At 35.8% G+C, this 16,840-nt stretch overlaps 1 protein-coding gene across 1 annotated transcript in view; it reads right to left on the reverse strand.

Moving 5' to 3' along the window:
* LOC138317450 (fibrocystin-L-like) overlaps nt 1-16,840 on the reverse strand; it is a 69,741-nt gene that overhangs the window by 20,837 nt on the left and 32,064 nt on the right. Inside the window, exons 22-38 of the mRNA XM_069259125.1 lie at nt 15,696-15,850; nt 14,646-14,768; nt 13,665-13,770; nt 12,974-13,243; nt 11,861-11,985; nt 11,564-11,699; nt 11,150-11,336; nt 10,590-10,834; nt 10,087-10,275; nt 8,323-8,499; nt 6,137-7,621; nt 5,673-5,822; nt 4,499-4,664; nt 2,744-2,900; nt 2,145-2,384; nt 1,653-1,782; nt 208-588 (exon numbers count right to left, since the gene is read on the reverse strand). Of these exons, the coding sequence (XP_069115226.1) occupies nt 208-588; nt 1,653-1,782; nt 2,145-2,384; nt 2,744-2,900; nt 4,499-4,664; nt 5,673-5,822; nt 6,137-7,621; nt 8,323-8,499; nt 10,087-10,275; nt 10,590-10,834; nt 11,150-11,336; nt 11,564-11,699; nt 11,861-11,985; nt 12,974-13,243; nt 13,665-13,770; nt 14,646-14,768; nt 15,696-15,850 (4,422 nt within the window). The remainder of the gene's footprint in view (nt 1-207; nt 589-1,652; nt 1,783-2,144; nt 2,385-2,743; nt 2,901-4,498; nt 4,665-5,672; nt 5,823-6,136; nt 7,622-8,322; nt 8,500-10,086; nt 10,276-10,589; nt 10,835-11,149; nt 11,337-11,563; nt 11,700-11,860; nt 11,986-12,973; nt 13,244-13,664; nt 13,771-14,645; nt 14,769-15,695; nt 15,851-16,840) is intronic.

The following is a 16,840-nucleotide window of genomic DNA, read 5'->3' on the forward strand; positions in this document are numbered from 1 at the left end:
CAAACACGGAATTATAATCAAATCATATGTCATGAATATATCAAAGGGAGTGTAGTCAGTGAATGTTGTGATATTGTATGGTGTTTATGGCATTTTCTATTTTAAGATTTTCATGATATTCCCATACTGTGCTTTGCTGTATTATATCTCGTGAACGTTTATCAATCGCAAATTCAAAATCATCATGTAATAACCTTATAAACTTACCGGTATCAAAGCCATCGGGACAAGCCTCGATATCTTCCACCCACTGTGGGTCACTGTACCCTTCCACTCTAACATTATGTGATAAAAGTCCAACTTCAGCGGCGAATTCCAAGGTAGCCGCGTTCGGACCAGTCCCAAAACTTTCTGTAACAGCTATATGATTATATGCAAGATTCGATTCCAGCGTCAGGGTTCTGTTATCTCCAGCAATGCTTGTGATAGTATGATATTCATTTTCAGACTGTGAGGCGTGACCTCCAGTGGATGCAATTGCGATGTTGTCGCCAGTCCTCCAGTTAACAGGTGTTTTCAGTTTAAGTATATTGGTACCAGCATTAGCTGTTTCTGCAAGTCTAGTCCACGTAATTGGTGTAGGTATACCTTAAACAAACGCATCACTTTGATAAGCATTATAAGTTAAAATATGATGCCCTAGGTTACAACTTATTATTGAGCTCAATAATAAAATCATATGAAGTCTCTCAGCAAGCATTTACAGTCTGTAGGGAATTTATAGTAGGTAAAGTAGTAATAGGGTAGATTTATAACTAAAGGCTACTCAGTTTTAGTTTTCGATATATAGAGTATGTAATGCACATATTGAATTTTTTGGTTCAATATGTGCACGCTGATCGACACTAGAGACTATTAATATTTTCAGTACCGATCGCGCAATTACATTAAAAAAAGGTTTAGACATATATATGAAACTTGCGCAGTAAATACAAGTGTACCAAAGCTGCATTGTTAATGTAACTACCGTATCCCTTTGTTCATGCGAATGATGCCGATGAATCAGTGGAGTACAATCTAAGATTACAGACATATCAGGATTATAACATTTACGTGTGTCATCAACACTACTCTACATTTTGTTGTTCATTACCACATACAGGTGTGATTTCAATGTTTTTGTTTAGTTGTATTCAAATGAATACATATATGGCAAGATGGCAACACTTATCAAGGTGAATGACGATATTTTATATTGGAAGATTCAGTTTTTGTTTCCAATCTGTATAAATCTACATAATGCTGACCGCCTGCCATCACCTTTCTCGATAGAATTTATCAACAAAGTGATTGAAACCACTTTAAGGAAGTGCACTATAAGGTTCACATAACAATTTGTCTAGAAAGCGATATATAAGCAAGGTTACACCTTTGTAATTGTCTATTTATCATTGTAGCGCCTTAAATGATCCTGTCAAAGTAAAATTGCAGAGTGAATTAACGACACGCATTTTAGTCCTATTCTTACTGTATATTGTCCGTATTAACATCTTCTCAGTTTTATCTTATCATACATAATTAAGAGATGTTGAATCAGCAGAATTCGCAACACAACAAGATTACGTCCTACATTCGAGTAGCTAATTCACTCAGCAACTTTGATATGACAGTATAATTCACACAAAAATACTGTGTTAACAATAATGAGTTACCATGCATGTCAAGAGTTCCTTCACGGACGGCTACTGCCTTAGTTCCATAAATCGGAAGTTCTTTGCTGCGATGAGTGCCCCGTAGTAGAATGAGAGCATTGTGCCGGAAAGGATTTTCGCGTGTGCCGACCTGGAAAAAACATAAACTATATTCATAACCATTAACTTCTTTCTTTTGATCACGATTTAAGACTAATGTTTATCAAACTTTTCATAATATCAATATTAACAAATATTATGAAGCATGGTAATATACGTAAAAAGTGGCCTTTGCACTAGTATACTAAGGCATTTTGGCAAATAGTACATGTGAATGTATTGGTATGTCAGAAATATAATGGTATAACTTCAGGCAATATACATATATATTTTAATAGACAGAAACTTTCTGATAAAAGTTCAAATAAATCAAAGATTTACTTACAATCTATGTGTAAAATAACGCTAATAAGTGAGCATTAAGAGAATTTCTTTAAAGAAAGTATTATTTACCTGGAGTAAGCCCCCGTCTGTAACAAGGACAATTTCGACGTCTAGTGTAACGTCTTGATTGTCATCAAAGATCATTTCCCCTCCTTGTATAAGGAGCAGTTTAAGTTTGGCAGTAGATGTGTCAAGGTAAATGGTTTGGCCCTCTTTTATAACGACAAGATCTCCATCTGTTGGTAGTGTGGTGCCACCCCAGGTATATATCGAGGACCAACGGTCTACGTAATGGTAATCGGCTCCAGTCTGTGTAAATTACACCGTCAACAGTAAACTTTGATATGTGTAACATATTTTTGGTATAAATAAGAGTCAGCATTTACTTAACATGTCACACATGCGATGTCAGATCATTGAATATCTTTAATTTGTTGTTGCAAAAAGGTCATTCTAGCCAAATCGAATCAAATGATTGAATACTGGTTAAAGTCATTCATTTAATGTAACGATATCGTAAGTGTATGCCACCTTCTTTAATTTATACATGTCTTAATATGCTTTATTTAACATGCTGAATATAATAATTACTAACATACACCGTCAGATACTTTAACAAAATTGGTGACTTTTTAACATATGCTGATATAATGTCAATAGTTACATACTTGTATGGCCTTTCCGTTCCCTGCGATCTCCACGCGGACCTTGCCTCGGACAGATGCTGCGATAGACCCAGTATCACAGACAATTTGGGTGTCGGTTACCGAGTCCACAACACATACACTACCCTCTATAGAAACAGCAACGTCAGACTTGGTAGTCCTGTTTGTATGAGGAGACACGAGACTTCAACATCATATAACATTATCTTATGTGTGCAACTGGAATGGTTAAAAGCTATTAGGTATATGTATTAAAGCAATCGAAGTTTAGAACATGTGAACCAGAGTTGTTTCTTTCACATAAGAATGGACTCCCGTGATACACATGCTTTATCAAATATTCCAAATTTACTGAAAATTAACAATATTTATTAAAATCAGCTATTGATTTCTTTTTGAAAAACGTATTTAACATGAGTTGTAAATGCTGAATATCTCTGTGTTGCTGAAATTAAATAAATTACAAATAAAAAGTGGTGTGATAAACTTCTGTGAAAAGGGAAAGATAATTTTATTAACATGATTTACGAAACAAACCAGCTATTGAACGATCGAAGAGACAGTGTTTCATCTCTAACTGTTGAATTGTAGATATCCGATATGCATAAATTGTTGTGATCTATTGCGTAATGCCGTAATTTGGCAAATCCGACTACTATAAGGTAGGGAAAATACAATCGTTTCATAATTTCAACAAAAATGTCAGCCCTCATACCAATATACTACCGATAACACGGTTAGGCTGTAAAGCAATGCCTAGATTATCAAAAGACTTTATAATAACAACTCAGTGTCAGTAAAAGTTAAAATTTTATAGCAAAATAAACCTTGCTTAGCTATGTAGACGTGCTTTCTTAGAATAATATCTGGTCTATGGAGCTTTTCTTCCAATTTACCTTAATGATCTTGTTAATTTTTCATTCATAGAATCGAATTTTGTGTGATACAAAAATAACTTGGAAATTCAAACGCACCGAGTGGTCATTTCAACATTTTCAAGTTGATAAAATTAAACCTTGACTAATGTTTAAATATCAAATGTGTAAAATATGTTCATTTTGAACGGTATATACTGTCCAGCATGTGATCTGTAGATCGCGGTTTATTAAACTGAACCTATTAACTGGAATTTAATTTTGATGAACCCCAATTCCTCTATATGCAATATTCAAAGATAAAAAAAACATATCTTTATTGTTAAAGCATTGGCTTTGCAATCAATTCTGAGTATGAGAACAAGCCATTTTGGATAGGATAAAGAGTTTACACACCGCTGATGATAGCACGATTGTATGACACTTTATAACACTTATTTCCCTACTCTTCTGAATTAGCACATTTCAGTAAAACTGCAAGTAACTTGAATACTCCTTAAACGTTGGAATAAAACATTGAAAATTATATAGAATTAAAAAAATATCGGTCATTACCACTTGATACTTGATATTGTGAATGTCAAATTATGAATAACAATTGTATAGCTGAAATCGGCAACTTGATATAGAGAATAAGATAATTTGAAATTTCTTTAAATCAAATGTTCAGAAACAATTTTAACTTACTATTCTTGTTTCTTATTGATGTAGGGTACAAAATATATGTGACATTTAAAAACGACATATCGTTTAACCTACAAAACTTTATCAAATACACCTCAATCAGTTATTCAATAATAAATAAATAAAATATAAATAAAAGAACAACATAACAGTATATATTTGTATGTTTTTTTACAATAAGAGTTCTGATGTAGCATACCCAAATCCTAAGCCTGACACTGTGATTCTCGTCCCACCGCCAGTACCGCCAAGTGAAGGAGCCACCGCGGTAACCTCGGGGGTCAGTGCTGAATCATATTTGTAGCTCAGTACTCGTGTTACAGAGTTTACAACAACGCTAACCTCACAATCCACAGTAGCTGTTCCTAAATGAAAGACAATGAGAAAATAATAAAGAATGTGTAAGAACATATAAGGTGAGTTGAGTTATGAGCATTCGTTATGTTTTTCGGTAAACGTTGAAATAAGAAAATAGCTATCGATTTACATTTCCAGTGAAAAAAATTCTGACCGAATCTGAGGTTTGTTTTTGCATGGACGTCATGTTGATACGTAAGAATATAGATAAATATTGTATGAGAATGAAGCGATGGTTAGCCAAATTTGGACACGTTGTATGGTTTCTAATAAGATTATTTGTCTAACATGTAAATTAATGAAAATATCTCATGGACTTAGGCAAATGAGTCATTCCTTTTTTGGTGAGCTCCGTATTTTGCACGGTTTTCAACGCCATACTAATCAGCTATTGTGTTATATACTTAAAATATTTTGATTTAAGCTGTAGACTCAAAACTGATTCTGTGTAACATACTTTATTCTTGTTAAATCGGGTGCAATGGGTGATCGGTTTCACCAAACTCAACCCCTGCGGCCCTATGTCTGGGAAATTAAAACAATAATTTTATGATAAAAAAGCCACTCGCCTTTCACCTAGCCGGCCGGGGTTCGATCCCCGGCGCGGACATGAAAGGTTAGGGGGTCACCTGCCCGATCACGCTGGTTTTCTCCGGGCACTCCGGTTTCCTCCCACACTAAGATCCCTTGCGCGCTTACATCCGGGCCATCGAGAGTGATTTACATAAGTTATATAACTTGTTTCGTAATCAATGTTAATAAACAAAGTTTATATGTTTATTTACAAGAGTATTTATATATTCTTGTTAAATGTCTTTTTTACTTTGTTTACCGAAATAAGGCCATTTTTCTTTCTCTTTTGTCACTTTCTGTTGGTATTTTAAACGTGATCATTGCCGAAACGGAAAATCTTTTTTGTGAATACATGGTAATGGCTATGTAAACAGGTGATATACGCCAATAAACATATCAGTTTGAATAAAAAATTGTGCCCAACAGTGTATCCTAGAACTTACCCGTGGCAGCAGGTGTGACACAGACAATTTGTGTTTCTGTTGAATTGTACTGAGTTGATTGCAGACAGGGCTTGGAGCAAATAGTTACTGATGTGGTATTATCGAAGCCGGATCCGGAAATGGTCACGGTCTGGTCTCCACTGGTACTTCCTGTGAACAGATGTGTTCAAGTGTCAGACCATTGCCTGAATGGTAGTAGTTTATTTGGTCACCCGAAATGTCATCCTAATGTGAAATGTAATGGAGTGTTGTCAGATCCGCTCAAAAAATTATGATAGGATATTATCTTAATCAGAATAATAGTAAACACTGTATCATAGGGGTACTAGTCAAAATAAAAATATGTATATATTTATAAAACTGAACATTGAATCATTTGGACATATCTGTTATTTTTCTATGTACTAATAATTTAGCTAAAGCAAGGATTGTAAAGCCATCAAAACGAACGAATTAATACCTACCAGCATTTGGACTGATATCTGTAGCCGTCATATCAAATGTAAACATCTTGTCGTTGTTCGAGTTTCCTTTTCCGTCTACATAAACAAGAAAGGAATAACTTCCTGACTGATAGTTACCGACAGTACAAGTTATTTGTGATGTGGTTGCAGCGGTCACCACACACTCTCTGCCACCAAGTGTAACAGAATTTTCAGGGATGGTCGCCCCAAAATTTGTTCCTCCAATAATGACATTTTGGCCTGCAGTCCCGGATGTTGGTGAGACCGATGCTATTTCTGGTGTTGCAGCAGTTGTATAATTAAACATCTCAGCAGAGTATGTAGTTCCATCAGAAGTAACGACAAGCTCACGGTTATCGGCAGCCGCGTGTGCCGTTGTTGTGCAGACGATTTTCGCAAGTGTAACCGATTCCACTGGGCAATTTTGACCATCAATTGTGACGGTAGCAGTATCAATAAACCCGTTACCTGTAATGGAGACTTTTGTTCCTCCATTTGTGCTACCAGATGACGGGGAAACGGATATAATATGAGCCTGTCCTGTAACTTTGACAGGAGAGCCTTCATGTTTGGCGCGGCCATTCTGTGCCACATCAACCACTAATGGCTGCGATCCGACTTTTATAGCGGCGATTGTACACTTGACAGTTGTGCCCGTTGCTTCAGTCACATCACAAGCCTCTCCTCCAACAGTCACACTTAAAGCAGTAGTGGAGGATCCAAAACGGCTTCCCTGGATTGTTAGTGTTGTTGATGAACCGTCTAGCGTTGATGGGGAGACTGATGTGACGGTTGGAGTAGACCCAGGATCATAAGTAAAGTCACATGATTGACATTCGGCAGGAACCATCTGACCCCCCGCTTTTACCTTAACAGTGAGTAATTTTGCACCCTCTGTAGATGATTTTGGCGTGGAGCAGACGATAGTTGTGTAGTTTTGAGATAGTACAGTACATGGATTATCTGCAATGCGAACGTCTAAATCTGCATCACTTCCTTGAAATCCTGCTCCGTTAATACTAAGCACAGTGTTTCCTTCCAAAGAACCCATCGACGGTGAAAAACCGGTAACAACAGGTATAGCAGCAAATGTCCTAGTTCTCTGTCCAGCAATCGCTACGCGAGCGTATCCAAGATTTCCAACACGCATAGATACAGACTGCTGTACGCCTATCGGGGGACTTAAGGAACTGTCAAGCTTGCAGGTAATAGTGGAAGCTGTGGCAGCAGATATTAAACATGCGTCCCTACCGAAGAAAACCTCGTTATGACACGTTGTCGAAGATATCCCTGTACCGTCTATTGTGATATCGTCTTGGGCCGTGCCATTTTGTTTATCTACAGCAGTTATAGTTGGAGTTAGGCAGGACCAGAATTTGAAGTTGAACTTTGCTGCATCTCCTCCCGTAGGGGCTGGGTCTGAGCATCCGGATATAGCGCTGAGGGTAGGTATACAGGGTCCAGAGGATGTCGGGTTACTTACACCTAATACAATGCAAACAAAGAAAATACTCAATTTCACTTAATACTGGTACACACGAACTACTACATCTTCTGTTAGTATATATAAACATATACCGATACGTATTGGAAGAGGAACAATCAGAGTTGTTGATAAATTGTAGATTTTTGAAGCTTGTGTATCAAAAAGTAATGAATTAAAAGTCATTACCTGTGCATATCTTGATCAATACAATATTTTGACCTAGTTTGACCTGAACGCACACGACTTTAACTATACCTGGATGACTACCTTAATGAAATACAACAAGCTGTTAATTGGAGTATGTAAAGGTATATACTATATATACATGTTTTTTTGTTATGAAAAAGTTGGTTTGGAAAATATGGCTTTTCTACGCTACAATCAGATAAATCCATTATTTAGAAAATCACCAATCAATGTAAAATCAATATATTGATTTGCTAATTATACCTTAAATATCCGTAAGGATTTATTCTTATTCCTCGCGAATATTTCTTTTTTTTTGTATTTTCCCTGTGTTAGAGTTGAAATTTATGTGCATTTGTGTATATAACAATTAGAAATATTGAACGACATTTAACATAATATTATCTGAACATAAATTGTTTATGCAAAAAATTACTACGCAATGTTGTAAACTTACAGTTCTCTGGGGTGGAACTCCTAAGAAATCTTTTTAATTGAAGTAATCTTTACTGACCTGAGGTTTTGTCGTATGTGGCCTCAAATCCTCCTAATTTAAGGGTCATATCTGCGACGTAGGAGTTCTTGTTCACCACATTCACGGCTCCCCGAAATGACGCAGTTAGGTATTCGTTAACATAACCACTCCAGTAGTAGTTCTTCCCCGGCGTATTAAACTGGAACTCAAAGACCCCTGTAAGAAACAAACTTGGGATCTTAAATGAGTGTTCATTTAAGAAAACATTTCATGAATCGAGTTTTTAATTTTTTTTCTATGGTGGGGGGTGTTGGTGTTGCGGGCCTTTACAAGACGTCGCTTTTGTGTCACTTTCCGACGTCAGGAAATAATTTCATAATGCATATCCTGTCAATACCAAACGCACCAGGTTATACTAGTACTAATATTATATTGGCTACGTCACTGGATATCAGGCAGACAATGTGATAGATAATTAAACTACATATATTTTAAATGATAACACAGTAAAACCGACGGACTCAGCTTGTGAAGAGAAGTCGTATTCAAGAACATGTAATGTGATATAAATCAAGTTGATCACCTGAAATATAGCGTAAGACTGAAATGAGAAAACAAATCTACAGTCCAAGCTTACACCACAGGTTTAATAAACGTCTATAATCAGAACATCATTTACGCCGATCATGTCTAAGAAAAGACAAGAAAGTAGAAAGTACCACATATGGGTTGGATCCTTTTTGAGCCCCAGATCCGTTTTCTAACCTGTTTTTAGTGAATTGATTGTTGAATATATTTCACCTATTTAGTATATCCTCGACACAAAAATTTTTACAATTTTGTATCATTGGAGATTGTAGTTGTGCATATAAAATAATGTAATTACGTTCGGCCCATTTTTCTTCTAGAAATCATGTAGCTCATCCTTGAACAAACTCAATAGTCCTACTAATGATGCATCTTAAGCAACTGTATATCAAAAGATAATTTTTAGGTCAATATCATAGGAACTAGAATTCTTATTATCAAAAACTAGCATCCTAAATGCACCATGAATGTACTAAGAGACGAAGCAAAGCGGTAAATAGTTTTTACTTTTGGTTATTACAAAAAATAAGATATAATAACTTTACTTACAAATAATTGTAAAAAAAAGAAAATAAATATACATAGGTTAATGAATTGAAGAGTATAGGAGGAATTCCATATGTATGAAATCATGGTTTTTGCTTTTAAATGGGTAGTTATACTGACCAAAGTGACGAATATTGATAATACTGAATCAAAACGTGATGCAAATGGTAGATTCTAAGGGCAATGTATTTAAAAGATGATGCATCATTATTAAGTGTGATAAATTCACATGTGTGGAGATGAAGGTAGTCTTGAACAACATTGGCTAAAACATAAATGTGTATCTTAATAAACATTATAAGATACCATACATCAATTATTAAACCACGCAACAATTTATAGAAATCATTCAAAATATATGAGCTTAAAGATCTATGGCGTGAACAAAATTCCGAAAGCAGCGAATTTATATGTAGAAGGTGAGGATATATCTTGGAACGTAAAGATAGCCTAATGATAATGTGAAAATAGTTCGGTATATATACACACATTGCACAAAACTGCATCTGCGGAGTTAGACAAACAATTTATTGAAAACTTTACCCTGCCTAATGGAAACTAGGTACCTTAGGGTGGGGATAAACACATTATATTATTGACGATTAATTGTTTTTCCAGACTGGTTTAATACGCCCCTTTATGTTTTTCAGCAAATGAACTCATCCTTACCTGATTTCGTGCCCTCTAAACCACTGATAAATCCATCAGGCTGGTGTGTTGTTGCACTTGCATTTGGTGTCTGTTCCAGTCTTGGTTCTTGCCCCGTAACATAGCTAGGGTAAAACCATTGCCATCTCACTGTGTCCCCTAATTCCACATCGATGTTCTTTGGATTCCAGGCATAGCCCGTACCATGTACTACAAATAAAGCAATTCATAGAAATAAAACAATAAATAAAACCAAAAAGTGACAAGACCGTTTTGGAATGAGGTACATTCAATTATGAGCAATATAATCGACTACATATACATGTATTCTAATTTATTTTTTCAACCTTTGAGGGTGACTACTTGTGTCTCTTTGAAGCAGACTTCATGTACTTCGAATATGACATTAGTATTTCTATTATGAATTAATGTGATTGCGTAAACCAATACTGGTTGTTCACATTTCTTATTATGACAGTGGTATAGTTTTTCATCTTCCTCATTCAACCAGAAATGTTCCTTACCTCTATCTTTTCCCTGGTTGTCGACCTGGTGAGTAGTCCCTGTGTGTCCGATCGTACAAACGATCTGTGTTGATGTTGCTGTAGCATTGTCAACGTTACACGGAGTATCTCCAAACTTAACTTCAGCATCAGCAGCCAAGCCGTCCCCAGTGATGGTAACTTTGGTCCCTCCGTGAAGGGATCCTTGAAGTGGGTACACGTTGGTAACTCTCATAACGTAGTCAATGGTAGGCACGGCACTGGTGCTATGAAAGAAAAAATAGGCCAATACAGAGAACATTCAAACGTATACCGGGTAAGTGTAGGTTGATATATCTTATCATGACTTGATATTTCCATTCTCAGAAATAGCGAGTCGATATTGTAATGTCACAACCAGGTCAATATTGAGCTTATGCCTCGTTCCTACGATCAATATTCATCTTGTACTAAGAACGCGTATAAGATAATACCTTTGACTTCAAATTCCCTATCGACATAAACAATCTGCCATCTTTTTTATTTAGTATTACCTTAGTGCGTTCTCTTTCAACTTTGACACCAGTTTACTTCTGACCTACCTGGCGAGAACAGCAGCTCCATCAGTTCCTACAATCAATTGGACAGCATGTGTACCCGGTGTTAGAGGAGGCAGAGTCGCTGTCACCTGTGTATCCGTGAACGACGAAGTCGGGACGACCGTTCCACCAATAATCAAAGTACCAGAAGTACCGAACCCGGATCCAGTAACCGTCAGTGCAGTTCCTCCTAGTATTATAATACGAATAAATCATACTTTATTCCTACAAGTTATTTTTGGTCGAAACAACACTGTAGTCATATTGTTCCAGTAGAGCTATAAATAGGAAAACTATCTTCTTTTCTGCAATGAGTAAAATCAGGCAAAATACTTATTATGTGTGCAAACTAGATTAATGTTTGAAAAGGTATATGAATTGTGTCGATGTGAACTGGGGCCGATGACCTAATAATACCTTGAACTCCTGACGTGGTTGGTGTAACTGACGATATCTGTGCCGTGATACTAGACTCGTATGTAAAGGAACTGGACGCAGTAGAGGTGTCAACGCCGGTCATAAGTACAGCCACCGACACAGTCCCTGCTGATGTCTGTCAAAATGTAGAGCTTGACACTTAGAATCACATGAAAACTTAATATCGCCAGATTACATAAGGATAAAATAAAATAAAATAGTAAAAAATAAGGGTTAATATAAATGTACGAAAGATGACAAATTTACTTTTTCAACTGCATCTATAAAGATATTAACCTTTGCTGGAATCACACAAACAAGCTGGTCAGGAGAATTGGCGATAACTGGGCAGTTCTGTCCATCAATGGTCACTGTCGCGTCACTCCTAAAGCCATATCCGTCCACGGTCATGTTTACGCCACCTGTTAAAGTTTATTGTTAAAACGTAAGTGAAATCACGTGCATTCGCAACATGAAAACTTATTTCGATTTCAGTCTCAAAATAGATGAACCATCTGAAATACAGTAATATCATGGCTTGATATTGGCTTTGCAATTATACAAATAGGGTTTAAAACTCAGAAAATTAGTAATTTATTTAAAAGGCTATCGATTGTTGCTTTATCAGATTTGTCAAAGACATATATGGTCTAAATAGTTTTAGTATTTTATACTATTTGCACCAAGGCATTTGTAGTACACTGTACTCATGATAAAATATTCTTAGCATACGTTAGATTTTTATCCAATCAACCTAACTACAATTTTTCTCAATGTTCAATGCCACTTTACACTACTAACAATTTTCTGCAAGTTTATTTTGTTATGTTATTTTGTCTTCAGTAATCTATTGAAAGTTTTGTTGAATTCAACTGAGAAAATCATTGCAATGGACGTACAAACATGTATGAATGCCTTATAGACGTTAGAATTTATGCACAATAAAATTCATGCTTTTGTATGTTTAGATCTGATAAACACTAACAAATGTTTTCTGAATAATTTAAGTATCAACTATTAATGGCGCCGTTACCTTTATATAACAATATGCTCTCAGTTCCCGAAAAATTATTGATCATCTAATAACAAGACAATAAACCGATAGGTCGAATAACGTAATATCCCTATTACGAGGCATTAGCTTCGTTTCAGTTATATCTAATCGGGTCAGAACTGGTGGAGTAAAACAAAGGGAAATAACTCTCAGACCGATATATCAGATCTGAATCACCTAAAATACATTGAAACGTAACTACATACTGTTCAATGAATATTTGCAACAAATACGATATGATTGAGATATGGTCGGTACTTATATATTGTATCTTGTCCCACCTTATTATAGTCATACGCGAAAAGGTAATACGATCGTGTATCCTAAACAACAAAGGTGCGAAGGTATACACCTACCCCCAAGAGAACTAGAGGCGGGGGAGAAGCTGGTGATCCCTGTCGTGTAGATGTATTGTACGTCACCACTGCTATGCTGCGCTAGTCCGTATCCGGTGACACTAACGCTGACCTTGTGGATTCCCTCTAAGCCATTACCAACGGTACAAGTGATTGACGTGGAGGAGGCGGTAGTAACACTACAAGCCACGCCTCCAACCATAACAGAGTTGTCTGAGGCAGTACTGCTAAATCCAGTCCCAGTTATAGTAGCCACAGTGCCTTGTTGTCCTTTAATAGATAGTGTCACAATTTGTTTTACAAAACCATCTTACTATCAGGTTTGCAATTGATATAGCAGGGAAAAAATAGAAGAATTGTCAAGATTTTTGCATCTTTGGTAAGTGGATATTTAGTATTCAATCACGTGCGTGACAAGACTTCCGGAGCAACACGCCTTGAGCAGAATGCAAAATAGTAAATAACATTATTGCCTGCGCTAACCACAATAACAGTTACTTAAACACTGACGAAGCAACAACCTTTTAAAGATAATTCACCCGCATCATTTGTTGTACCAGTAAGATACTATATTCTTCACGTTCTTTCTTTAATATTTCATTTTTCAAATTTACAAACAGTTACCTCCTCATATCACCTATTGAGGTATATGTTTGACATTTGAATAAACCCCTTTATCGTCCATACTTACCCGTGGCTGGTGTAATTCCAGTTACAGATGGGGTGCTACTTTGTAACCATTCAAAACTGCAACTACCGGAACACTTAGATGTAACATCATTAACCGTTACTGCGACCTTCAATAGCAAATGTACATCAATTATACAGAGACATGTACAGGTAATGGAATGATTTCTACCTGATGTAATACTTGGAGTTGATTTTAATCTGGCACTGCACTAAAATGGTATATTATCAAATCATATTAGATAAAGATGGTATATCATCATCATATCGAGAGGACTATTAATGTGGGGAAAAGGATATCCTTGTGGCAGACTACATTATGAGCAGATATTATGAAAGCCAAACGGATTTGAATATAATCGACTTTTATTTTTCCGAAAGTAAAATTACCTTCAGCAATAATCTTACAGGTGCCATGATCACAGGCCTTCCAACGATTCATATAATTTGTTAATTTTAAGTTTTGATATGTTGTGTGCTAAAACTTGGATATGTTGTGTGCTAAAACTTGGCATTATTTCAACTCTCGGTATAACACCATATAATGGTTGCTGCGTGTTATTATATCTAACTGTGTATGCCACCCCGTCAACATGTCTACTATTGACAGTTAGCTGGGATTCGCATTTACATGAACAAAATTTAAAACACATCAATGACGTTATCAGGCACTGATGGTAAAGTTTATTATTGAATGATTTAAGTATTTATTCTGTATTTGCATATTACAGAGTTATGTACTCTTGCGGGTAGGTATTGATTGTGACGTCATGTGTTTACGAGCGCAACGTCACACTTTTTGAGAAAACGACGTAAATTGCGCTCACAAAATAATGACGTCACAATGGATACCTTTCCGCAAGGGAGCTAAGTCTGTAATATGCAAAGACGGAATACTGAATGAAGATATGCTTAATAATTTATATATAGCATCCATAACATGTTCCGAGTAACCTTTGTTATAATGCTTATTCTCGTTGTTTACCTGTGGTTGATCAGCAGGAAATCGTAGATTTTCTCCGAAAATCGGGTCGAACAATAGGTGGCCATGAACCTCATCTCTAGGTATCATACTAACAGACGGTCCAGTGAGACTTTCGGTATGCGCCTGAAACAGGGATTCATTTTATTATAGGTAAACAGCAATGTTTAAACCAAATTTACATTATTATTAAATTGCATGTGTTGGACCATATACAAGTATTGTATACCCTGCACATGAGGGGTATCAGTAAGGGGAAGAGAATCAAAGTACCTGTTTATTGGAAATTTGATCACTGTCTATTTCAATATTCGAATAACAATTTTATTAAAAGGAACTGAAATCCATTCGAAATTGCAATAAAGAGAAAAACGCGTAATGTAGAATACATTTCTCGAATCAACAAAATAAAATTGTTTGTAACGTCATAAGAACTCTATGCAAGTAAACAAGTTAAACTATGATAAGTAAACTAGGATAATGGTATTTCAATGTTGTTTTTTTAGGGGCGGGCTGTTTTGGGTTTTTTTTTAATTTTTATTAACCGCAATACATCCGTAGAAAAATGACTTCTGATTTTATTTTTTTATTCGTTTCCATTATTTATCGAAAATGCAGTAATGGGATGGTTGAATGTTTTAATGTCTCTCTGCAAATGCTTAATAAGACAAAAAGTGACGCTGGTCTGACCTCCCAATATAGACAATCACCGATGAAGCCACTAAGGACATAATGAACTCTCAATTAACAATGATGCAAATTCCATACTGAAATCAAATGTAAATTAGGAATCTAAATTTCAAGTGGCTAAAATCGAGTTTTATTCGACTAACTCAAATAGAGATAGAAAAACACGAATATACTTGAATAACTCAAAATTAGCCCGATTTATTTGGAAAAAAACCACGAATATTTTGAAATCGGATATAACCCTAATGGTTGAACTATGTATGACAAATTATCAAAATATTGAGGAGACGAAATATGAATGTAACTAGGCATACAAAACTGAAATGAAAACGTTGCAGGTATTGCTAGAACAAGAAGACCTACCTGGATCAGTGACTGGTCCCCAGCTAGAGAATTGTAAGTTATAAACCAGTTAAAGTTGGAACAATCTCCTTCCTTTATAATAGTGACGTCGTCCACACCGTTAATTGCTTCCAGGTATGTTTCTAAAGCTTCAGTCTCTACGGTAACGCTAAGGTCTGTAACAATCCAATGTTTAAATAATATATGGGACGGTTTTTGTCTTAAAACTCGATATTTCAGTGTAACATTCATTTAACTATCGAATACAAATACACACTTGGAACGGGCACCAGACAGTAAGTGAAGTTTGCCATATCGCTTAAACTCAAAATATTTCAAGTTTAGTTGAGTATTTAAATGAATATTTTCCTGGTTAGAAACAATTAACATATATCAGATCGTATTTAACGAAATAACCTAACTATCATCATACTTAAAATAATGTTCAATGCCACTGCATACTGATTATTAATTTATCATTGCTATGCCATTTTGACTTATTTTTATCGGAATTGTCGTACGTAATGCTTCTTTAAAGTTATAATTGCAATACCTGGACAAAACTTTGTCATGTTATTTTTTTCTACAGTAATCTATGGAAAACAATCCGTTTTGATGAATTAAGCTGTGAACTGTGAAAGTCATTCAAATGGACAGACAAACATGTTTGATGCCTTATAAATTTAGAATTTATGAACAGAAAAAATCCTGTTTTTATGCCTTATGTATGTTTAGATGGAAACATACACACATAAATCACTTTACAGGTACTAAAGCATTGCCCAAATGTGACATTATAAACCACAACTTGCAATTAGTTTCATGATGTGACCACATAGACCCCCTTGCACTGTAGTGGCAGTAACTCAAAATTATTTCCAGCTCGTATTAGTATTTATAGAATTAAAACCTATACATTGTAAGTATCCTTATTCTCATAATGTTGGTAGTAGTAACGTATCAAAAGCTCTTCTTGCTTCTTGGATATGGAAATCACCGTATATAGCTTTATTACATAAATTGTTTCTTGCAAGACTTACTGGGTGTTCTGTCCGAGGAATGTTAAGGAATTGTTTCTTGCAAGACTTACTGGGTGTTCTGTCCGAGGAATGTTAAGGAAGTCTTACCGGGTGTTTTCTGTCCGAGGAATGTTAAGGCAGCCTTAC

This window comes from Argopecten irradians, chromosome 3 (genome assembly GCF_041381155.1).
Source record: "Argopecten irradians isolate NY chromosome 3, Ai_NY, whole genome shotgun sequence".
Classification (NCBI taxonomy): domain Eukaryota; kingdom Metazoa; phylum Mollusca; class Bivalvia; order Pectinida; family Pectinidae; genus Argopecten; species Argopecten irradians.